Raw genomic sequence first — 26,059 nt, forward strand, 5'->3', positions numbered from 1 at the left:
ATGTCTAGAGATTCCTTATAAAATTTCAGGCCCGATCCAACGGTCGGATTAAGATATATCATTGATATCGTTAAACTAGACAAATCGGTGTCTTTTATGCTAAAATCTGAATTTCATGCATTAATTTATTTATTTAGATCCTCATGACATTTCCCCTTAATTTATACTAAAAAATTCAATATTACCACATTTATCATTAATTGTCAAAATACATGTTTTGACTGGGGTTTACATATCTTCTGGGTTTTTGTTTTTATTTTTTATCCATTGAAAACTCGCCACTGATTTCGCCAATGTTATAAGTTTTAAACTAAAAATCATGAATCTCTTTTCGACTTCAACAATACCTTTAAATTTGTTTATGGAGATCATTCTCTCTTTCACATGACATATTTATTGTCATTCCTACTATTTATTCATTTCTTTCATACCGAATATCCATTACTTATCGAAACGTCATTACTTCGATCCTATGTGTTGTTTTTTTTTTCTTTTTCTTTTTATTATTATTATTTATTTTTATTTACGGGGGTTTACACAGCAAGAGGAGAGAGAGGCTCTGAGATTGTGCTACGGTGTGAACACGAGCACAGTGTACCTATACAGCTAAAGGTTGTGAGTCGTTCGATCGCGGATGTACCGATCCTTCGGCTGTGATTGGCTTGATCTGCAAGTTGATCGGACGATCCGGATGAGCTGATCTTTGATCTGGTGTGGCGCGGTGCACCGAAAGCTCGGTACACAGGGTGACGTGGCACAACAGGATCAAAGGGCAGATTATTTCAAAGGCTAAGATAGATTTGGGTTTTAATCTAGTGTGGTAAGCCCTATTGTATCCTATTAATTCAAAGGTCCAGAACTAACACTATTAGATCTAACGGTTATGATATTTTTAGTATCTTTCAAATTGTTTTAAAAAAAAACAATATCTTTACTCGCATGAAGAAAAACTAAAAAAAATTCAAATAATAATACTCTACTTTTCTTTCTTTCTTTTCTCCTTTACCTTTCTCCTTCAGTGTTGTGGCTATTTATAGCCAATAAGCAGGGACAACATATTTATTTCAAAGGAAAAAATGCATCCCCGCAACTAACCCACCTACTATAATAAATTATTGTATTATTAATTTTGTTTTATTATATATAATAATAAATATTTATATGGGTAAAACTAAAAAACTTAAATCAGTATTATAAAAAAGCTCGTTTCAACCGCTAAAAAAATATTTTAATTACCGAAAATTGTATTGGAACACAAAAAAAAAAGCATTTGATGGGTATCAACCCGGTGAATCGGGTTTTGATCGAAAAATAATGATTTTGACCCGAAACCTCATTTTTTTACCTTGGTCGACATGGTTTGACCCGTATTGATCCGGTGGACTTAGTTTTGATAAAAAAATGATGGTTTTGACCGAAAATAACGGTTTTTTTACCTTGGTCGACATGCTTTGACCCGTATTGACCCAATGGACTATGTTTTGATAAAAAATAACGGTTTTGACCCGAAACCAAGGTTGTCAATTCCGTTTCGGTAGGCGTTTTGTTTTTTCAATTGGAATGGAATGTTTCAGTTTCGGAGTGTTTCGGCGTGCCGTTTCGGGGTTGTACTGTTCATATATATATATATATATATATATATATATTCAACAAACATAATTCAAATTCAAGATAAATTAATTATAAACTATGCAATACAAACACAATACCAAACAAATATAATTTCAAAATTTAAAATATTTCTAAATAGTCAAAAATTAAATAGATCTTTATCTTAAAGTAATTCAACTTAAACAAAATATCAAAATATTATGAAAGTAAAATATTTTTTAAAAAATATTTAAATATAAAGTTAGGTCAATGTTATCAAGTGGCTAATAGAATCTAAAGCATCCCTTGTTTTGTTCAAATTCCTACAAAGTATAAAACATGAAAAAAAACAACATAAATATAAACCATTTATATTAGTGATAAATGTAATTTTAAAAAATTAATATCATTGTTAATGAAAATAGTAATAATAATTTTCAATATTATTATTAATATCATTGCTATTAAAAATAGTAATGAAAATGAGTTTTTTATAATCGGGTGGTTTAATTAATGAAATGGAGCAAGGTTCAATTTGATTCATTGGCTTTTCAAGAGTGGAATGGAACATGTGGAATGAAACCGGAACGTTTTGGGTGGAATTTAACCGAAAAATCCAGAACGGACCGAGATTTAAAATGAGATGAAATTTGTTCCGTTTTGTTCCGTTTTTTGAACTGGTATGGAATGTTTCGGCCATTTCAGGCGGAACGGAACGGAACGGAATTGACAACCCTGCCCGAAACGTCATGAAAACTCATGTTTTACCCTGGTCGACATAGTTTGACCCGTATTGACCCAGTGGACTCGGTTTTGATAAAAAATGATGGTTTTGACTGAAAATGACGGTTTTGACCCGAAACGTCATGAAAACTCATTTTTTACCCTGGTCGACATGGTTTGACCCGTATTGATCCGGTGGACTCGGTTCTGATAAAAAATGACGGTTTTGATCGAAAATGACAGTTTTGACCCAAAACATCATGAAAACTCATTTTTTACCCTGGTCGATATGGTTTGATCCGTATTGACCCGATGGACTCGGTTTTGATAAAAAATGATGATTTTGACTCGAAACGTCATGAAAACTCATTTTTTACTCTGGTCGACATGGTTTGACCCGTATTGACCTAGTGAAATCGATTTTAATGGAAAGATGCGGTTAACTCGAGAAAATATATTTTGAATTTTAAACTTTTTTTCTTAATTTTTTTGGATTTTTATAAATAATAGAAATAAAATAACATTCAACAAAATCTTAGTGAATAAAAAATTGGGTTATAATAGTTGCCCCCTCTTTACAATGCTTACAGTGCAAAGACATTGGAAAATTCATTTTCTTTTGACTTTGCATAGTAAGTTTTGTAAACAAAAACGATGGAGGTGTTGAAAAATACACAAATTGTTCAGTTGATCAATTCTTGTGGGCGACCTGGCCAAGTGAAAAACATGAAAGTGTTTTCAATATTGATTTTTGTGAAATACATGAAAGTGATTTAAGCATTGGTCTTATTTTCCAGGTGATCAACCTGTTTGTGAAATACATGAAAGTGATTTCAACATTGATTTTTTGTGAAATACATGAAAGTGATTTCAATATTGATTTTTGTGAAATACATGAAAGTGATTTCAGCAATGGTTTTGTGAAATACATGAAAGTGATTTCAGTATTGGTCTTATTTTCCAGGTGGCCAACCTGTTTGTGAAATACATGAAAGTGATTTCAACATTGATTTTTTTGTGAAATACATTAAAGTGATTTCAGCATTGGTCTTATTTTCCAGGTGACCAGCCTATTTGTGAAATACATGAAAGTGATTTCAACATTGATTTTTGTGAAATTCATGAAAGTGATTTCAACATCAGTTTCAGGGTTAATGAAAACTTTTAAAGGAAGTCATACTTGCATGGTTGAGATCTGATTTGTAAATTGATCTCAAAGATGATGTAAGCTTCTCAAGAAAGTCTTATATGTACGGCTAAAATCTGATTTACAAATCGATCTCAAAGATGATGAAAGCTTCTCAAGAAAGTCTTATATGTACGGCTGAGATGTGATTTGCAAATCGATCTCAAAGATGATGAAAGCTTCTCAAGAAAGTCTTATATGTACAACTAAGATTTGAGCTTCTATTCAAAATGATGGCAGGAGCAAATTCCCTATAAATCACGTAGTATTTGGCAAAAGACATCATCAACTTCTCGCATTTTCAATACTTTCAAAGTTCTTAACTTTTGAAGTTTTAACCATGTCTTCTTTTTCTTTCAATGCTAATCCAAACCTTGTTCCTGCGGTAGAGCTTGTAGTTTGGCATACTACCTTTAAAGTGAATGGTCGCCCAGTTACAATAGAGGATACTGTAATGGACAAAGAAGATCTTGATGTAGCCGTGGTTAGAGATATGACCCTTCGTCGTGATGAAATAATGCTGGCAACCAAGACCGATATTGAAGCAGTGAATTAGTCACTTGCTCTTAGTATCAGAGCTACTTCGTCTTTGGTGAACCTTGTGGAGCGTCTTCATGCCAGAAGACTTAAGTTGAATACTTAAATTCTTGATCTCCATCATCAGATTGAGAATTTAAGGAATAGACTCCGTGATGAGAGACGTCACAGAAACGACTTGGAGAGGAGAAACCAAGAGCTCAACGCGCGTGTTGACTTTTGGAGGGACTATGTTAACACACAACACCTCGAGTTCGAAGAAGAGATGGAGCGCATACATAAGCAATTTGAGGAATTTTGAGTAATGATTGATCATTAAGATGAAAATATCCCTAATCATCCTCGTAGTGTTTAACGTTTGTACTTGTAAACCCTTTTTCATGAATAAAAATTCATCTTTCTTGTCTACATTCATGAATTTTGCTTTTGTGGAATTGCCATAGTTGATGTGATTTAGAAGAACTTCATTTCATCTGAATCTCGTTGGATCCTGTTAGGAATTTTGTTTCTTGAAATATCTGCAAAACAAATATGCAATGCTCGTGAAGTTACATGATATGCAATGCATCTTACCTGTTTTTGAAATATAGATCCCCGTTCATCTTGTTTGAGGATCTTGACTTTTAGTGAGCTCTTTTGATTCACGCGTCCTTCAAATCTACTCAAGCCGACCTATGTTGTTCATTTTTCTAAGATAAGCTTTGTTTGAGTTTCCCAACAGTCACTGCACTTTTCTCTATTGGTAACTTCACTGAGAGAATTAGCTTCTCCCTGGCCCGACATTGTTCTATAGGCAACATTCCCATTATTGAAGATTCTTTAACCAATTCATATAGTCAATATATGAGGATTATCTCGCTTCACTTGGGATTTCATATACATTTCTCTTACTGAAGATGTATCAGTTATCTTGTTGTCTAACTGATCATATTGTGAGAGTCAACAATCTCCTTTCATAGATACTGCAAATCATACTATTTCAGTCCTCATGCTGGAAGAAGTCCACAGTTTTATCATGTTTATTTTCCACAAGGGAAGCAAATTTCTTTGTGCCATTAAGGATCTAGTAATTGCTTCTCTACCCCCTGGGAGAATTGACTGCCTCATTTCATTTTCTCCTTTGCTCTTATTGTCATTAGAATCTCTGATTTTCTAACGGTGCCTTGTAGTGTGTCATATATTCATTTTTCTTACAAAGAAAACCTTTTTTTCAAAAGATCTGTTTTGTTCTCGAAAATTGAAACCCTCAATGTCTGTTTATAACAATGTTCAGGCAACTCTGGGGCTTTATGTCAAATCTCTTAGTAAAAGTAATCTAAGATGAAGGTAAGTGATGAGATGACCTTTTGCTTTGGTTTTCAAAGTGTTCAAGCGATTGCTTGAATGTATTTTGAGAGAAAAGAAACAATTTGCCTTTTATTTTTAGAAACACTCTTTTTAACAGCATGAATAATAATGAGTAATTATTTGCTACGTCATGACTCTTTATGGAAAAGTCTCTTATATTTTAAGAACGTTGTTTATTGATCCAGGTTGCTTACTTGATTAGAAAGGACTTCAAAGACATGTAATATATTTTATGGCTCAAGGTTATAAAAGAAAGAGTATTCCATAAGCTCAAAAAAATGTTTAAGGGCTTATAAACTATAGATCACTATTATCTTGTCTTGGCATTTTCTTTTGCTACCTTAACAACAAAAAATGATGCTAAATATTCCAAATGAGGAACTTTTTTTTTTTTTTTTTGTTATTCCCATATTTGTTAGGAATTCTCTCAATTGTTTGGAATTTTATTGAATTATTTGTTGTCAGACTTTCTTTATTTGGTTGTTGAGGAACAAAATTGTTTTTAAGGAGAGAACTATAAGCTTGTTTGATTATTTTTCCACCATCCCTCATCGGGTTGCTATTTGTTTGCATACTCTGGATTCAAACTTCACTTATACAAGAAATGACCTCTTAAGATCTTCTGATGGCATCAAATTGTGGTGTAATAAGAAATCTTAGGTAGTCTCTTTGTTGTTTGCTATAGTAGTTTAATTTTTTTCCTTTTTTTTTTTCTAAGTTTTTTTTTTTTTTTCATATCCTTATATTTCACTTTGGCTATTAGCTTTATGGACTTTTCAATATACTCTTGATGATTATCCAAAAATAAATAAATTAGTTGGTAATGGTTGCGGGCTTGGCAATTCTTGTCTTACTGTACAGTTTCCAAGATTATATATATTACCTTTCGGAAGACAAAACCTCTTCAATTGCTAATATGGGTGTGTGGGATCGATGGCTTGTCTTGGATTTGGAATTTCTATGTTTGGTATGTTGTCCAAATTAACGTTGTCCAGCAAGGTTTTGGACAAATTGAGTTAGAAGTCAGCCTAGTTCATGCATTTCCTTCAATAGTGTATGAAAAGGATTGGTCCCTCCTAAAGTTGAATTTTTTTGTTCGATGGCTATCCTTAATAAAATCAACACCAGAGGTGTTTTGGCTAGAAGAGGTATTATATATTGAGTATGATGAAGCAACATGTTTTGTCTGTTTGTTGGCTGAGGAGATTGTTGATCGCCTTCTCCTACGTACATCAACACCGGAGGTGTTTTGGCTTAAAATGTTAAGAAAAACTAGGTAGGGCAGTGCAGCATATCCCATTCATTCAGCATAAAAATGTATAAGCACTGAATTGAGAATTTTAATTTGAATTAGTAATGATAAAAACGTATAGTCTCGTGCTTAACATTCAATCAAAATGCCCATCCAAATAATTTGTCCAACCACTTACATAAACATTAACATATCAAACCCTAAAAGATATAACTCAACTAATCAGATTTATATTTGTAGAGATCATCAGTTTGAGTTCCACAAACCTTAAAATCATTAAACATTTATATGATTATTAACTTCAAAACTCGTGTAATTAATTGAGATATGCATAAATTAACTTAAACATCCATTTTAATAAATAAAAAAAACAAATCATTTAAATTTTATCTACTGCACGTTATCCTTCATTAATTATAATTATAAGAAAAAGATGATTCTCTATTACTTCTCTTTTAGCAGCATATTTATTGGCACCGTGTGAATTTGAACAGTGTCAAAAACATTTATTTTTCTTTTTTCGTAGAATTTTTTTTTAATTTAATCCTTTTAATTCAAGGGAAAGAAAGAAAAAAAACAAAAAAAAGGGAAAATTGGTTGTCACCTTGGGAAATAGCCGCCACACGCCGCCTATATTGAATGGCCTTGCTTTAAGCACTTCCAGAAACACCAAGAAAGATTATTTTTTAAAGCAAAGGGGATTTTGAACGCGCCATCATAATGTGGCAGGTCCTCCACATGCTGGTGTGTTCCCAATATTTGTCATTTTCGTTAACTTTGGTCCCTAATTGTATAAATATTTTTCAGTTTAGTTTCAAATTTCTTCCCACCTAAATCCAAGTTTTTTTTTTCAATTTAATCTCTAAATTTTTTTTATATATATAAAAAACCCTAATCAATCTAATATACAGAAAAATGAACAAAACCCCCCACCAAGATTCCTAAATTGACAACTCAAATTTCCAAATTAGCAAAATTCAAAAAGAAATATTTATGGAAATGACAGTTACAAAGAAAAAGCTGAAAACACCTAATAATTCCAATAAAACAAAGTTATTTACAGGTGGAAAAAAAAAAAGCAATAAAAATGCTAACTTTCAACTTAAAAAGTCAAACTTTAATAACCAAAGGCAGTTAGATTAAAGAGATGCAATAAATAAAAAGTTGGGTTGTGCTCTAAGCAGTTGCAGATCTAATTAATAATCACCACAAAAGTTGATAGAAAGAGATAAACATAGAAATAAAAAGGAAATGCTTAGAGTGTAAGTTTTTAGAAACTTTAAACACAAGAGAACTACAGAAAGCTGGAGGAAATAAAAGAAGAAAAACTTGCTAGTTCGAAAACTAATTTGCAAAGAACACCTACACTTATATACAGTGATGCGAGGAGCTTGAAAACATAAGCACCAAAAACTTTTGCGAGGCAAGGCCGGCATGCTTTCACCTACATTACTTACTCGTATCCAAAACCATTATATGTAATTGGAATATATATTATACATAGAGAAGATCTGTAAGGTTGTAGTATTAGCAAATTTTATTCTTTACATATAATTTATTAAATAATAATATAAATCATATCTTAAGACTTCACCTAACAGCTTAATTTAAATGAATATTAATGAACCATGGTAGTATACAATACAAATTGAAAAATCTAATTAAAAGAAAATGATTTGTATCCATAGACTAGTCATACACTAAATCTCAATATTGATTCTGAATTCAATGATTTATATTAGTTTAGGAACAAAAAAATAATTAAGATTTGAATTATTGTTATTTTTATCAAGCACTACATCATTTCCATTCCATTAGAATATAAATTTATTGATCAAAGAAAATGAACTAAACTTGACATTTTTCTCTTAAAATATATTTATCTATGAGAGAACATATTAATAGAACACATTCAATTCATTATTTCAACCGGAAACTCAGAAGTTATTACAAGTTCAAATTATTATTTCAATAGCTAGGCACACACAATATTCCAAGATGTTTATTCATTCCCAAAAATAACCTTTTAAAAGAGGGCAATCCCTCAGAATCCTGACTTCTCTTGATGAAGGTCAACCTGGATAGTTACTATTTCTTTCTACGAAGATCGGGAAGTTTATCAGTCAGCCACCTCCAACTGTAGACAAGCACGAAAAACGAGATGTAGTAGACATAATGCGAGACCAATCCTTCAATAATTTGGTTGACGGATGGTGGAAGAATCCATTGAATATAAAGCAATGTTTGGGCAACGAAAAACGCGATCCCCACCACTATAATGATGATCGCGAACACCCCGTAATTGGATCCACCTAATGCTATGCTCACGGCAAAAAAGAATGACAAGCACATCATGTAAATAGACCCACCCACCATTAACGATGAAAACCAAAGTGCAAATGGTGCAAACTTGACATCATTCAAGTTTGTCCAAAGAAGGATTATAGCTGCCACCACAGACGTATTTAAAGCCCACACATCAAGACACAAATAACCATCCAAAAGAGATGAACCAGTAGGACTGTCAAAGGCGGTGCTGTTACGGGAGGCAGTAGCAGTGCTGTTAAGTTCATGAAGATGCTCACTCTTGTTATTTTTATCCCTTAGTTGTGGCATCTGTATGGCACCCGCGAAGGTTACACCAGCAACAAGCACCGCTACAACAAGAAGATTCTCTATCCTGCTCTTTGTTTCCTGTTTCCTTGGCGGCTTGCCTTGAGTACTAGTGAAACGCTCATATAGGAATTTTTTAGGGCGGGCATGGAAGTATAAGATAGATAATGTTATCATCTGCATAGCAAGGGGAAATCAACTTCATTATAATGAGTTTCCGGCACTTCCTCAATCGCATGCAAAAGCATTGGCCTTGAAATCCCCTTTTTTTTTCAAGAACAAGCAAAATTCTGGAATGATTTCAGAATTTTGAATATAATTGTATAGAATCTAAATTAATCGGTCTTGAACTAGATGTTTAAAAGATTAGGGATGGCAAGAAAAAAATAGGAAGGAAGAAAAGAAATAATACCGCTCCATAATAATCAAGCAGTTTGTAGTGCTTTTGTGATGCCTTTCTTGTGTCTTGCTTCGTTGAATCAACTGCTTTGTCCTGGAAAACAAAAAGAAATTTATTTTAATGAATATAAGCGATGCATAACACATAATTGTTCAAATTACATGACATCAATATACTGATCGAGAAGCCTTCTGATAATTAAAGAATGATGATGGAGTCTAAAAAAAAAACCCCACAAACTTAAACTGTTAATTAAAATTTTAAAATATGATTTTATATTACTCCTATTTTTAGTTTTTAGTCCTGAATTTCAGTCAGCTATGCTAGAGCAGAGAATTGCTCGAGTGTCATAAGCTCTCTTACTATTTTTTTTCATTACATATTTCTTTATTATGTAAAATATGATATCCTTTTGTGAAATGGAATCGATGTCTACTTAACATTTCAGGAAAGAAAATTTCAACACAACTCTTATACCTTGGTCTTGTCCGCAGGGGTACTGTTCTTTGAATCAAACTGCTTTCGATCCTCAGCAAGCTGGCAACAAATAGGAATCCCACATACCAAAATATTAAATCAATAATACTCCTAAAATGTATGCTTTTGTAGCTCAATAAATGATGATCAAATAGCGTACCATTTCATCAGTTTTTTCATATTGCTCTACAGCTTTTTTGGATTGTTTCATCAGTGTCAAATTTTCATTGTTAACAATCGAACTATCAACGCGTTTGTCACGCACAAGAACAAATGCAGCCACGCAATGACCATGACTTGTTGCCAAATGCAAAGGCGTATTTCCATCCTCATCCATCTCATTTAGCAGCGGTTCTACGAGCGTCTTCTCTTGTCTGAGTATGTACCTAACCACATTGCCATTTCCATTTTCTGCCGCTACATGAAGAATGTTCTGCCCTTTTTTATTGAGGAATTCTTTTGGAAATGGGGTAATCTTCAGAAATTCCTTGACTACATCAACAGAGTCATTTTTGCATGCTAGATGGATAGGATAGTTGCCTTCACGGTTCCTTTTATAAGCACCATTGAGAAACTTTTGTAAAAGGAATTGAACTCCTTCCAGAAAACCTGTGGATGATGCATGATGCAGTGAATTTTCTAACTCTTCGTTAGGGAGACATAATAGCTCTGGCTTTGCTTTTTCAATTTTCTCCAATATATCTGAAAAACAAAAGAAATTGTTTCAAATGAATATGAAGATGATAGGTTTGCATAGAACAGAGTGCATTTGAATAGAATCTGAAGTGATATAGATGTTACTTTGATTTCACTTGCATGAATATACTTGGAGTACTCGAATCCTTCTCCAATTTGTTGTGCGCAGCCAGGACTCAGCAACATGATTATGATTAAATAGTATTAAAGAATACTATAAATAATATTTTAATATTTTAGTTTTTTATTTAAAATTTTAAATTGAAATAATTTTTTGATATAATATTAAAACTGTAATAATTAAAAAGTCTCGAGTTTAAATCTCATTATTTTTATTTTTGATTTGTACTTAAAAAAATATATTAGATAATAATATAATTTATATTTTAAAATTTTATTTAATAATTTAAATTTTTAAATTAAATTAAAATGATTCTTTCTTGTAATAGCAACCAAACCCATAAAAGAAAAGGATAAAAAATGTTCCATAGGCGACTGATTGTCTTTATTCTTAACTTGAGAATATAACTCACTGTGCGAACACTCGAAGATTAAAGGAACAGGATCCACAATGGCATCAGATTGTAACTTAGGTTTAGGTAAAAAGATTCAAAAATTTTAACTGTTTATCAGGGAAGTCCAAGGGATGTTTTATGTTATTTTCTTATAAATAAATAAATTTTTTTGAATTGTGTTTTGATATGCTAAAATAAAAAATTATTTTTATAAAATAAAAAAAATATATTATTTTAATATATTTTAGCATAAAAAATATTTTAAAAAGCAACCACAATCACATTATCAAAGAAACACACCAAAACCTACTTAATTTAAAATCATCACTTGTAGAATGGTGATCAAGTAGAACGTTGATTGAATATACAAGACCAATATTTAAGTATTTGCTTTTACACAGTACGAGTTTAATTGCCTTTGTGTCACACGTTTGGAACCTCATTCTTTCCAAAGTGAAGATGTAGGTGGTTTTTTTTTTTTTTTTTTTAATGTTCTATGTGCTTGTCCCCGTTTATAGAAAACATAATGACATGGGAAACAATAGAATGTGTGAAATTCTTCTTACATAATCATCAAAATCCATAGGTTATAAATCAATCCATTTGTAGTACAGTCATAACGTCTGTATCCAATAAACTGCAATTAATCATTAGGGACTAAACTTCAAATCTGATTCAACTCTTAGGGACCGAATTTAAATCTGATTATAAAAATTAAGGACCAAATCATAAAAATTCAAACTCCAAGGACCAGGCTATAATGATTATAAATTTCCATGGATTATATTGTATCTTTACCTTCTCCTTCTCGAGAGTTTCTGCCGATTCTCCTTTACCGACAGTGGCTTAATCCTTTCTGAATCATCTTCTTATTTCTTTGGGACATACTAATCTTGTGCGGTAAACGTAAATGCACATGCAATTATTTAACCATTACTATCTTTTTTTTTTTTTTATCTTAAAATTTAATTTTAGTTGCTAAGAAATGATTATTAATCTATAAATATGTCATATAAATTCAATTTATTTATATAAATTATATAAAAAAACATTTAAAGATAAATTACAATAATCTCTTTGAAGGATTATAAAATAAATAAATAAAAAACTTAATTACTTAAAAAATAATAAAAAATTAAAATAAAATAAAAACAAGATAGAGTATTAATTAAAATTTAAATAAAAATTAATGAAATGTTTATTAATAAAAGTTAAGCGATGCTGGGAATACCATACCAAGCCCACGCGCTTGGCCGAGGATCAAAAAACATAAGTGTGCTTGATACTAGAAGCCCAAGCCAGCATTCCCGGCTAATTTTTTTTTCTTTCTTTCTTTTGAAGTTTTTTCTTGAAATAGACAAGTTGTTTATTATGCAAAAATTATTTGTTATCCTCTCCATCTTTTTACTCTTACCTCCTGTGTTTGAAAAATAAAAGCTGAAGTTTTAAACTATCACCTTCATTAAACTTTCATTAAAAAGATAAATTCATTAACACCAATTTTAATCTTTTTATGATTGAAATCTATCCTTTAAAGCATTTTTTCTCTCTTTAATATTTTTTGCTAACTTTTTATCTTCTCTCTCAATATCCAGACACTAAATTATTGTTATTTTAAAAAAAAGATAGGACTAAAATATGAATTGCTATAACAACAAGGATCAAATAATAGATAAGTTGAAACTTTATATAGCAAATTAAAGTTTTCCATACCAATATTCAAATGGGCTTTTTTTTTATTAAATTTGGTCAAGTTCTTAAGTTTTGTTTTAACTAAACATAAAATTTTACTTTGCAAAATCAATTTTTAATTCATTGTTGTAAAATTCGTTGACATTTTGCATATGTAAGACAATGAAAATTAAAAAAACAAATCTTAACATTTAAAACTATTTTAATATAATTTTGAAAGATTATATTTTAATTATAGTTTCATGATCAAAATTTAAAAAAAAAATAACATTTGCATGAATAGTGCAATAAATAATGAATCTCGATGAGAAGAAGAGTAACAATACACAATATTAATATTAATATTACTATTAATATTAATTCCATAAAGTAATAACTCATAATCAATTTTAATTATTCAATTAATCTAAACCTCATAACAATACATACAATCCCTTTGAGAGTGCTTTTATTTATTTGCGAAATTGCAAATAAGTGAATAACTACGAAATGAGCATTGTACGTACCTCTAAATCAATGCCAGCCATTAATTTTCAAATAAGGACAATATAGTCTATTCACTCTAATTATTATTTTTTAATTCCATCTAAGTCCACAATTCCTAGAGTTTTGTTGGGCCTTGGCGTTTTTTTAGTAGGTTTCTACAGTTTTGTTCACATTATATCTCACTTGATTATATTTTGAAAGCCTTTTGAGGTAAAGATGATGAGGTTTTTAAAATTTTTTGTGGAAGGTCAATCCAATTTTTGAATATAAAAAATCTTCTTTCTTATCTTTATTTTCAACGTAAAGTATATTAATAAAAAGATAAATCTTAATTTTGTTTCTTATATTCTTAAATATAATAATGTTCATTGTATTATTTGAACCTTTTAATTAGAGTGGAAGTTTAATTTCATCACTTTTTTACGAGGTTTTTTTTTTCAGTGGATAATCTGGAAAAAAATCTAAGTAAGAGAAACTTGATTCGTTTCAGAGGGTAAATTTATGCATGGATATACAAAGGAGACCAACTTCCTCAATGCATAAGAAATAAAGGTATTGAAAAAGTAAAGTGAGGCTCACTTTCCTTCACCAGCATATACCATGCGTTTACCTTTCCAATAATTAGAAGAAAGCAACATGTATGGAGAGAGCTCTCTGAATTTCTTATATTGAAATTCTATAGGTGTCTTTACATTTTCATTACAGTTTTTTTTATGCTTGCTTCAGTTAAAAGAATTTTAAATTTTAAAGTTAGATATTAAATTTGATGCTAACATCTACACTTCAGACATTATCCATGTAAGTCTAAACTTGTAGTTCTAGGCTTAAAATAATGTTTCTCAAATATAAATTTAAAACTTAGTGATCTTTTTATATACAGAAAGCAAATTAAAACTTGTGAAATAACCTAAATATTTTGAATACAAAAGATAACAACTCAAGATTAAAGAATTTACATTCATTGGATGATTCTTCAACTTTGGCTATATATCAAGGTTGTGCACGAAAATCAACTAGATGTTGCTAAAGATTTGAAAATTAGATATACAAGGAATATTTGTGGTATTACTGACGATAACTTCACCACAAATCAACTAAAAAATTATATCAAGAAGGCCATCATGGACCAAATAGAAATTTCAGTTTAACCTTTATATTATTATGCAAAGCCATACACATAGTTGAGCTATCAACCGCTAAAGGTTCAACAATTAGATAGTAAAAGGAATCTAAAGCAACATGTGGCTCACTTTATAGAGGCTTGTAACAATACTATACTTGATGGTGATCTCATGGTAAAACAATTCATTCATTCTTTAAAATGCAATGCATGACTTAGAGTCTTTTTTAACTTATAGTTGGGAGAAATTGAAACATATGTTTCTTCAACACTCATCATATGGTTAACATGATTAAACTTGTCAATGAACATTAATAAATAGAGAAGCATGTCATTGACTATATTCATCAATTGTAAATATCAACTCATCAAAAGTTTTACTCTAAATATATGCATTGAAGGGATGCATTAGGGGTTATGCTGCATTCTATAAAGCATTAAAAACCCAAATCTTTTAAAGAATTAGCTACTAGAACACACAATATAGGACTTAATATTGCTATAATGGAACCTTATCATTACTTATGTAAGAGCCTAAAAAAAATAAGTTTGAAAGTCATAGATTTGAAAAGAGCACTTCAAAGGTTCAAGGAAAACAATCTTTGGTAATTAACTTCGTTGTCATAAATGCACCTACTAGAGGTAAAAGGAATGATTGTGCAACCCTAAATACTTTTCAAAAAGGTGAAAAGAAAAAGTCATCCTTTAAGGAATGATAATAAAAAAAGTATCAATTCCCCAACTTGGATATATCAAGTACACTATATGATTTGCAAAGTAAATTTTATTAAGCTATCAAAGTTGAAACATCATAAAAAAGCAAATCAACATCATTGAGTTCACCTATGCACTAAGCCCAAGTATATATGGGTATGATAAGCTGTTAGATCAAGCACATTGGATTCACCTACATGTTGAGCCCAAACAAACATGGATTTATCAAGTTGTCAAACTCAATATCCTAGGGTTCAACTACATGTTGAATCCAAGTACATATAGATCTAGCAAACTCAATGATATTAGGTTCAGCTATACACTAAGCAAAAAAAATATGGGTTTACAAGTTATTAGACCTAAAATCCTTGGGTTTAACTATGCACTGAGCTCAAGCATTTATGAGTCTGGCAAGCTACCAAATCCAACATCCTTGTTGCTAAGCCTAAAAAAAAAAAAAATTATGTGGCAAGCTTTCAAACACAACAACATTATTGGGATCAGCTACGTACTAAGACCAAGTACATATAGGTCTGTCAAACTACCAAACCTAATGACCTTGGGTTCAACCACGTGTTGAGCTTAACAAACATAGGTTTAGTGAGTTATTAGACCCAATATCCATGAGTCTAACTATATGCTAAGCTTAAGTACATATAAGTTTGGTAAATTGTCATACCCAACATCTTTGGGTTTAATTGCATGTTAAGCCTAAACAAATGTGGGTTTGGAAATCTGCAAGACCCATTGCTAATGGACTTAACATCATGTCAAGCCTAAGTGGGTATAGGTCTAAAGATCATTATAAGCCTCGTATTGGGCTATAAGGCTTTCTTTGTTTATTCTTATGATTTTTAATATTAAATGTTAATGTTAAGAATACTCATTTCTCTACACTTATAAATATATAAAAGTCTTCTAAGAACCTGCCATATTTTCATCAGTATTAAATATTATGTAAGAGATATTTATCCCTCATTAATGATGTGTAAGGGATATGTATCCAATGTCCAAACACTCAAAAACCTCTTTCTTAAACATATTAGATTTTTGAAATATCATAAACTGATGAACAAGAAATAGATCTTTTTGCCAAGAGAAGAGTACAGAGGAAGGAAAGGATTAAAAAACAATAAAAAAATCAGCTACAAAACATCAACTGTTGATGTGCATCATGGGAATTATAATCCATCTCGTAAAGTTGAATCTAATATGCAAGAGGGTGCAGATGGTCCAATGACAAGAGCGATAACAAAACAACTACAACGGGCCATGACGAATCAAATTGCAATGATTGAAGCTGTGTCGGAGTTAAAAAATTAGCAATCAGATTGAAATTGGTTCAAGGGTGCTTATTTGCCTACAATTGGAACTAGGAGATGGGAAAAGCTCTTAATGGTTCTTTTCATGCTGGGCTACTTGTATTTGGATTGATAATGCAAGTGAAGGAATTGATGTTGTTTACAGTCAGAACAGTAGATGGATTTGAACCCGAATTTGAAGTCATCCAATGCATGTGAAAACAAGATTTATGTAGGTAAAATTCAAGTTCAGAACGTGATCTTTCTAGATTGTCCAACCATGATTGCATTGGACTTTTGTGTCAAAAGTTATGGCTGTTTAAAATTTGATTCGCTTATGTTTTAGAAATGTCAAAAAAAAAAAAACATGTGTTAGTTAAATTTGTCTACTTACTTTATTAAAAGTCTAGTTTTTAGGCTTGACTTCTGTCATGTTGAATTCACCTAACTTTGGAGGGATGTTCCAAAGATAAATATGTATCAGAATATGTAATAAACACTTTTGGCCAAGATTTGAAACTTAATTCAGAGAATTAAGAGTTGTTCTTCCAAATTCGTTTTGTAAAGAACCCTACCTGACTTATCACTCTTCATTCACAAAGAGTGTGGCGTCGAAATCCTAGATTGATCTTTGTGGCGTCCAGATCGACTCATCAAAGTATCATTGTAGTCTATCCTCCATCTTATTTACCTTAAATCACTACAATCCAGCTTAAATACCAAAAGAAAGACAACACAACCAGACCCATCCTTCATCCATTTCGTTAGAATCATTCTTGCCGATTTTCGAATCATTAACGGCACATCAACTATATGACAAAAGTTGATGCTTTTCCAAGCTATGTTCACCTAGCAACCGCATCCTTGCCAATAACAAAAACCCTATCCACTCAATTAATTAAGGAAACAGAAGAGGTTTAGCAAACATGCATAGAGTAAATTTTATAATTTACACTTTGGTCTTTAAAATCAATAATTGCTTTAAATTGGCATCAAACATTGATTCTATAATTTGATTTGATAAAATTTAATTGAAATTTATCCCTAAATTTCTAATTTTGACAATTATATTTTATTTTTACAATAAAAATATCTATATTAATTTACTTTGAAAATTTAATACGATCAAATCAAGTTTTAGTTAAAAAAGGATATTCAAAGTTCAAAAATCCTCTTAACCATATTTTTCAAGATATGTCTACTAATTTTAAGGCTAAGTGAACTTGTATCAAAGGGGCAACATCTGTATAAACAAAAATATTGTACAAATTCAATTTTTTCATGTCTTTTTTTATTTTTATTTTGACCTAAAAAATTAAAATAATTGACATGAAAAATAAATGGGCCTTTATGTATTTCTTGGCCAATAAAAAGTTGAAAAATAGGATGAGATATTTAATTTATTTTATCATCAATGCAAGATTTTATAATTGAAAATCAACCAATAACTAATAATAAACTTTAAGTAGAATCGAACATTATTATTTTTCTAATGATATGGTGAATTTAAATATCCAATACAAATTTATATATAAATGTGTTCACATGTTTTACCCATTTAAACATACTTATTCAAAATTATTAATTTTTAATTAAAATTATTTATGAGAATTATTTAAAAATAAAATAAAAAGTGTTAATGTATATTTGATTTAAATTCTGAATTATACTCAATTTTTGAAAAATAATAATGCAAATTATGTCATTATTTTTTGCTTCAGTCGATGTATCCAATTATCGAATAAAATTTATTCATGAATGCGTTCGCACATGTACCTATTTTTTTTTTTTTATGAATATGTTCAGTACTAATGTACCTACCAAAGCATATCTATTCAACATAGTTAATTTTTTATAGAAGAATTTATTGATTAGTTTAAGAAATCACATCCTATAATAAAATTAAAACTCTAGATGCAAATTCAATTTAAATTTATAATTATGCTAATTTTTTTAAAGTACTAATTTAAACTATATCATTTGATTTTGTTAGTTTGTTCTCAGAAAAAGAGCTGATCAATTGAAAATTAATAGAATAAGATGTAATTTAAATCTTTTATTATAATAATATTTAAAGCAGCTTAAATGATATGATCATTATTTATATCATTTTATCTTTTTTTTTCTCTCTTTTTTTATTAAATTATGAATTATTTAATATAATTAAGGAAGGAGATGATTAGGTTAAAAGAATTACACTGAGTTGCGATTAGAATGTAACAAGAAAATCTACAAAATTAATTTTTAGAAATTTTTGATAATTAGGTTTGGTAAACTGTTAGACCCAGCATCTTTGTGTTCAACTATATGTCAAGTCTGAACGGATGTAGGTTTGGCAAGTTGTAAGATTTATTACCAATGAACTTAACATCGTGTCAAGCCCAAGTGGGTATTGATCTAATGATCATTATAAGCTTCATGTTGAACTATAAGGCTTTCTTTGTTTATTTTTATGATTTTTTAACATGAAATGTTAATGTTAAGAATTTTAATCTCTCCACACCTATAAGTATATAAAAGTCTTATAAGAGCCTACTATATTTTTATCATTATGAAATATTGTGTAAGGGATATTTATTCCTCATTAATGACGTGTAGTGTAAGAGATATTTATCCATTCTCTAAACACTCAAAAAATTTATTTGTAATATTAAATTTTAAAACATCATTAACTACTGAACAAGAAATCAATCTTTTTTGCCAAGATAAAAGTGAAGAAGAAGGAAATTGTTAAAACATAAAAAAAAAAAAAAAATCAGTTGCAAAACATGAACCCTATGACAAAAGCTTATGCTTTGCCGAGCCATGTTCAGCTAGCCGCCACATCCTTGCCTATAACAGAAACCCTATCCACACCATTAATTAAAGAAACAGAAGAGGTTTAGCAAACATGCATTGAGTAAATTTTATAATTTACACTTTGGTCCCTAAAATCAATAATTGCTTTAAATTAGGCATCAAACATTAATTATATCATTTGATTAGATAAATCTCAATTGAAATTGATCCCTAAATTTTTAATTTTGATAATTATATTTTATTTTAACAATAAAAATATCTATATTAATTTACTTTGAAAATTTAATACGAAGTTGGGAAAAAAATTATCAAAGTTCAATAATCCTCTTAACCGACATGCTCACTTATTTTAAGGTTAAGTGAACTTGCATCAAGGAGGCATTTATATCAACAAAAATATTATACTAATCAAAAAATTTATATGTCTTTTTTATTATTACTTTTTACTTATTTTAAGGTTTGATAAGCACCGAAGACAAATCCAGAGTTGTGTTTTATTCTCAAGTAGCACGATCGAGTAGATAAGTTGATTGAGAATGTTAAGAGCGAGCCACAAATGATATCCTAGCTTTAATATTGTTGTCCTTCGTCCATAAATGAAACAATTTAGGACAACAATGTCTTTAATTTGGATAATTAAAGATATCAACTTGGTTGGTCTTAACAGTATTAAAATGGCCATCCTTAAAACAAGAAAAAAAGGACATGGCCAGGCATTGACACGTTGCAAATACGATAAAGTCAACCAACATCGTCCCACCCTAGCTCTAATTTGATGCAATAATGTTTAAGGGGGCGTTTATTTCTGAAAAGTAAATTTTAAAAAATTATTTTTAAAATTTTTTATATATTTATTTGTTATTAAAAAAGTTGGTAAATAAAAAATATTTTTTAGTCAACGGGAAAATATTTTCTGTTAAAGAAAAAATTTAACTTGATTTTCAAAAAAAATATTTTTCTTTTATCTTGAACGAAAAATAATTTTTAAAAGTAGACAATCATGTCAATAGGAGGTTTTTTTTTTTTTTTAATAGAGAGTTGTTTAAGTGTATGGTAATTTTTTTGTTAAAATATATTAAAAATAATATATATATTTTTATTTTTTAAAATTTATTTTTAACATCAATATATTAAAATAATTTAAAAATATAAAAAAATTAATTTTAATAAAAAAATTTAATTTTTATAACATACTGTTTTATATCGCAATTCTAAAATGGAATACCTATAGACAACAAAAAAAACTTATCATCAAATGACAACGTGGGACACAATCTATCGTGTTCTCTTCCGTTGATGGAGGGGTGGTGCTGGCTGTATTTGTTAGAACAAAACATTTTTTTTAATTGCTCGTCTTTTTACCTTGAAAAAAATCCTGCAGCAGGGACGGGATGTATGTTTGTTGATTATCGTTATGCACCGTGTCAATGATTTTGGGACGGCCATTTTAATACTGTTCAGACGAACCAAGCTGTTGATATCTTTAATTAACATTCATATCTTAATTTGATTATTTTATTTTATTTTATTTTTAACTCAATCCAACAACAACAACAGGAGTCTAGTAAATGCATGCTTAAAATATATATAAAAGTAGAAGTGCGCATACATTCAATTGGAAACTCAAGAGTTATTACATAGTTCAAATTATTACCACAATCGCTAGCCAGACACAATCCAAGATGTTATCGATCCCAAAATCCCGACCTCTGATCCTACTAAAGATTGTGCTTTTTCTTGAGATCAGAGAGTTTATGAGGCAGCCACCAGCTACTGTAGATAAACAAGAAAAATAAGTAGTAGTAGATATAATGCAAGAGCACTTTCAGATGAACTGGGCTGACAGATAGCGGAATAATCGAAGGAAAAACAACGGCCACCCCTGTAATTCTGATTGTTAACAACGAACGATGGGATCCTATTAATGCTATTCTCGCAGAAAAAAGCATTGCCCCGAACATCATGTAAATAGCCAAACGAACCATGATAACTGAAAACCAAACTGTAGCGATTTGAAATCTGGGATACGTAACGCTTGGCAAAAGGAGGAGTAGAGCTGCCAGCAGAGAGGAAGATAAAGCCCCCACGTCGAGAAACAAATAACCATACAGAAGATTCTCATAAGTGCTGTAATCGGAGGCAGTATAAGTAGTGCTGTTAAATTCACGATCACTTGAGTTATTGTTATCCCTTAATTGCGGCAATTGTATAACACCCGCAAAGGTTACAGCAGCAACAAGCACTGCTACCACTAGAAGATTCCCTATCCTTGTTGTTGTTTCCTTTCTTAGTTTTGACATGGGTAGTCCAGTAGCAGGGAAAATCTCCTTTAGGGATTTCTTAGGGCCGGCATTGACGAATAAGATCGATAATGTCATCACCTGCATATATAGCATCCAAAAGCATTGACCTTCAAATGCCTTTCCCAGAACAAGAAATTTTCTGGAATGGTTTAGAATGTTTTAATATAATGGTATACAAGTTCAATCAATTGGGCTTGAACTAGAAGTTTAAAAGATTAGGGATGGCAAGGGGAAAAAAAAAGGAAAGAAGAAAAGCAATAATACCAAGTCAAAATACCAAACCACTATTTCGTCCTTTGATGAAGCCTCTTTTGTATCCATCTTACTTGAATCAACTTCTTTGCCCTGTCAAAAAATAATAATATTATTATATGTTAAAATGCAGTGCTCTCTCTGTGTGCAATGGATATATATTGAAGATATTTGATTTCCTGCTGCGAAATACTTTTAATCTTTTTATTTAATTATATAATAATAAAATTAATTTTTATAAATAATTTAAATTCCATAGGATAAAAAAAATAATTTAAATTGATTTGAAATTAAAAAAAAAAAGTATCTATATTTTTTTTAAAACAAAACCATTTTCCTTATAAATACGTTCCATTTTTTTTACTAATGTTTTTATAAAATTGTTTTGTTTTTTTTTAAAAAAACAACCTATCATAATCTATAAATAAGTTTTAATTAAAAAATAAAATAATAATGATTGATGATTTTCTTGAAAAAAAATTATTTTTAGCAATGTTTTTTATTGCATAAAAACTAAAAGCAATTAAAATAAATATGGACAAAAAATTTCATGATTTTATTGCAATAAAGAAAAAAAATATATATCTATTTGATAAAAAAAAAAGCTTTTTTTTTTATTAATCCATCCTCTCTTTCTTTTTTGGGGTAGTATTTTATAAAAAATATTGTTTCTTAAATAAAAAACTTATCATAATCTTAACGTAAATACCTTGATCTCGTGCGCAGGGGTACTGTTCTTTGAATCAATCGGCTTTCGTTCCTTGGCAGGCTGGCAACAAAGTGGAAGCCCAGATACCAAAATATTAAATCAGTAATACTCCTAAAATATATAGACTTTTGTAGCTCGATAAATGATGATCAAATGAATAACATACCATTTCATCTGTTTTGATGTATGTCTCTTCAATTCTTTTGGAAAAATCTTCAGCCACCTCATATGGTGTCCAATTTCTATTGTTAACAATGAAATGTTCAACGCGATTGTCACGCACAAGAAGAAATGTAGCCGTGCATCGGCCATAACCTGCTGCCAAGTGCAAAGGTGTATTTCCATCCTCATCTATCGCATTTAGCAGCGGTGCGACGAGCTTCTGATCCTGCTTGAGTATGTACCTAACCACACTGCTATTTCCATATTTGACCGCTACATGAAGAATGTCCTGCCCTTTCTTATTGAGGAATTCTTTTGGATATGGGAATATATCAAGAAATTCCTTCACTACATCAACAGAGTGACTTTTGCATGCTACATGGATAGGATAGTCGCCTTCAAGGTTTGTTTCATAAGCACCATCGTGAAACTTCGTTAATAGGAATCGAACTCCTTCCAGAAAACCTATGGATGATGCATAATGCAGTGAATTTCCAAACTCTTCCTCGGTGAGACGTAATAGCTCTGGCTTTTCCTTTCCAATTTTCTCCAAAATATCTGAAAATCAAAAGAAAATGTTGTAAATGAACATAAAGATGATAGCTTTGCAACAATTGTTTGTATGTAATTCATTTTCTAGGGAGTAATGAAATTGTGATCACCTCTGTTACGTTGCTTGATGGCAGCATGAACAGGGGACTTTCCTTCTGGTAGGGCATCACCATCTTCACTTTTTATAGGGAACGAAGCTCCCAAATTCAAGAGATCATCAAGTATCCCGTTCTTTTTGCCTTTCTCAACGGCCAGATATAAAGGAGACTTGCCATTATTGTTGTTGTAATAGGCCACTTCTGGATCTCTGGAAACTAGGAGTTTGGCCACTTCTTTGTTATCGGTGATCACTGCATCATGCAAAGGAGTGTTTCCCTTTGTATTTGTCTTCCTCATCAAGCTCGGATTCGATTCCGCAAGAGATTTAATTGTATCACTGGCCTTTCCTTCTCTGGCAGCAAGATGAAGGATTGTGTCCTTCTGGCTGTTTTGGATGGTGATTAGAGAAGGAAACGTTGGAGCCAGATAAGATGTAATATTGTCACTTCCACAGCTTACAGCTACGTGAAGTAGTGTATTCCCGCAGGGTGTCACTAGCTTCTCCGCTGAACGTTGCTGGACAAGCCTTTTAAAGGCCGCAGTATTGTCCTGCCTCACACACTCATGCAACTGACTATCTATCATTGCATTTGCCATGTGATCTCTCGGAATCGAGTTTTCATCAATGTTTATTGCTTCGTAGCCTACGCTAGACATGGCAAAAGAAAATATAGTGTTTGTTGAATCAGCTATACATATCAGACAGCTGGACTTCTAATTTAAATAGACCAGACTGCATGTCAATGGAATCTGAAATAATGTGAATCTTACTTTTTTTATATTTGCAAGGATATATACTTTGATTACTCAATTAATTACTTCACCCATTCGTTCGGGAATCCAGGACATAGCAAGAACAAGAGAGCAGTCTTGCCTATGGTTAAAGCAGCATCTAGAAAAGGAAAAGGAAAAGAGGAAAATATGACCGCTAACTCAAAAAAAGATTGTCCCTGGGGAAATTCTTGACTTGAAGTTATAACTCATATACACTGTGGTGCAGATGGGAGAATTCATATTTTAATAACAATTTTTGTTAGTTTTCTAGGACATCTAGAAATTATTTTGCAACCTGAAACATCTACGTATCACACAACAAGACCTCTAATTCAAATAGAACTTACTCTGGTTTTATATGCATGGATACTTTGATTGCTCAAATACTTCACCCATTTGTTATGAAATCCAGGACATAGCAAGACCAGTCTTGCTATGGTTAAAGCAGCATCTAGAAAAGGAAAAGGAAAAGGAAAAGAGGAAAATATCTCCCCTAGCTTAAAAAAAGGAAAATTCTTAACTTGAATTTATAACTCATATACAGAGTGCAGTTGGGAGAATCCATGGTTGCATGAACATGATACACGATGGCATGAGATTCTATGTGAAATAAACATTCAATTCAAAAGGAAAATTCTTAACTTGAATTTATAACTCATATACAGATTGCAGTTGGGAAAATCCATGGTTTAATGAACATGATACACGATTGTCGATACACGATGTCGGGCGACGGCTCCACTTTTTGTTTATTTAACAAATAGTTTTTTTTTATTGGGGAAAATGAAGATTTTATTGGAGTCGCCATCTAGTAATATGAGGGAACTAGAAATCCCAAATTATACAGTGGTCCCAGAGATTCGGGTATTGGGTTAGTTATGTTTAAGGGAAGGTAGACATCACCCTTAAATCATTCTTTCAAAAGAAAGGTTACCCTTACTTGTGTGCTTTTATATTTGATTTAAATGCTACTACCTTTTGAGCTTATTTGCAATTTGTTTCTTTTAAAGATGGTTAAAGTCGGTCCCTAAAAATAGAAGACACGTTAAAAATGATATCAGTCCCTAAAAATAGGAAACTCGTCTAAAATATCGATGTTTAACCCTAAAAAGAAGATTTACGTATAAGTTACCAAAAGGAAATAATGGAAATAATCCATATTTGGTATAAATACCCTTGACATCGGTCCTTTTCTGTAAAAGGAGACGTGTCGAAAAACAACATTCGTAGGAGATGCGTCAAAAAAATAGATGACATCAGTTCCTAAAAATAGGTGACTCGTCTAAAATATTGACGTTGAACCCTAAAAAAGAGAAGTACGTCTGAGTTACCAAAAAAATTATGGAAATAATCCATATTTGGTATTTAAACTTTTGACATCGGTCATTTTCTGTAAAAAGAGACGTGTCGACAAACAATATTCATTTATAAAACAAAAATTATTCTGATATCGTCGAGAAATGGGCTTTGGACCCACGAACGATAACATTATAAGATGGGTGTTGGACCCGCGTCGTTATTCCTTTTATACTTGTTTCTTGGTTTTTTTTGTTTTACAACATGCAAGAAAATTTACAAATACTTGTATATAAAAATAAAATAAAAACTGTTAGGAATCTCAAAAAATTACCTGAGTGCCATTGTATATGTAAAAGACTGAAATACCCTTGAATTTCTCGAAAAATTATGAAAATACCCCTGGTGGCGCATGTGGCTCACGCGCGGTTACTGTTGGAGGCGGCGAAATTTTCCAGCAAGAT

General features: G+C 31.0%; 2 protein-coding genes across 2 annotated transcripts in view; both read right to left on the minus strand.

Moving 5' to 3' along the window:
* Positions 1-8,616: 8,616 nt before the first annotated feature.
* LOC118036847 (protein ACCELERATED CELL DEATH 6) overlaps positions 8,617-26,059 on the minus strand; it is a 29,050-nt gene continuing 11,607 nt past the window's right edge. The window contains exons 3-6 of the mRNA XM_073403840.1: positions 10,286-10,827; positions 10,126-10,185; positions 9,661-9,741; positions 8,617-9,425 (exon numbers count right to left, since the gene is read on the minus strand). Coding sequence (XP_073259941.1) covers positions 8,724-9,425; positions 9,661-9,741; positions 10,126-10,185; positions 10,286-10,827 — 1,385 coding nt within the window. The 3' untranslated portion in view covers positions 8,617-8,723. The remainder of the gene's footprint in view (positions 9,426-9,660; positions 9,742-10,125; positions 10,186-10,285; positions 10,828-26,059) is intronic.
* LOC118036848 (uncharacterized) lies at positions 21,041-24,233 on the minus strand. Its single transcript, XM_035042678.2, has 5 exons — positions 23,537-24,233; positions 22,879-23,432; positions 22,713-22,772; positions 22,016-22,096; positions 21,041-21,829 (listed from the first exon to the last, which is right to left on the minus strand). The coding sequence occupies exons 1-5, from the start codon at positions 24,180-24,182 to the stop codon at positions 21,167-21,169; spliced, it is 2,004 nt and encodes a 667-aa protein (XP_034898569.1). The 5' UTR covers positions 24,183-24,233; the 3' UTR covers positions 21,041-21,166.

This window comes from Populus alba, chromosome 13 (assembly GCF_005239225.2).
Source record: "Populus alba chromosome 13, ASM523922v2, whole genome shotgun sequence".
NCBI classification, from domain to species: domain Eukaryota; kingdom Viridiplantae; phylum Streptophyta; class Magnoliopsida; order Malpighiales; family Salicaceae; genus Populus; species Populus alba.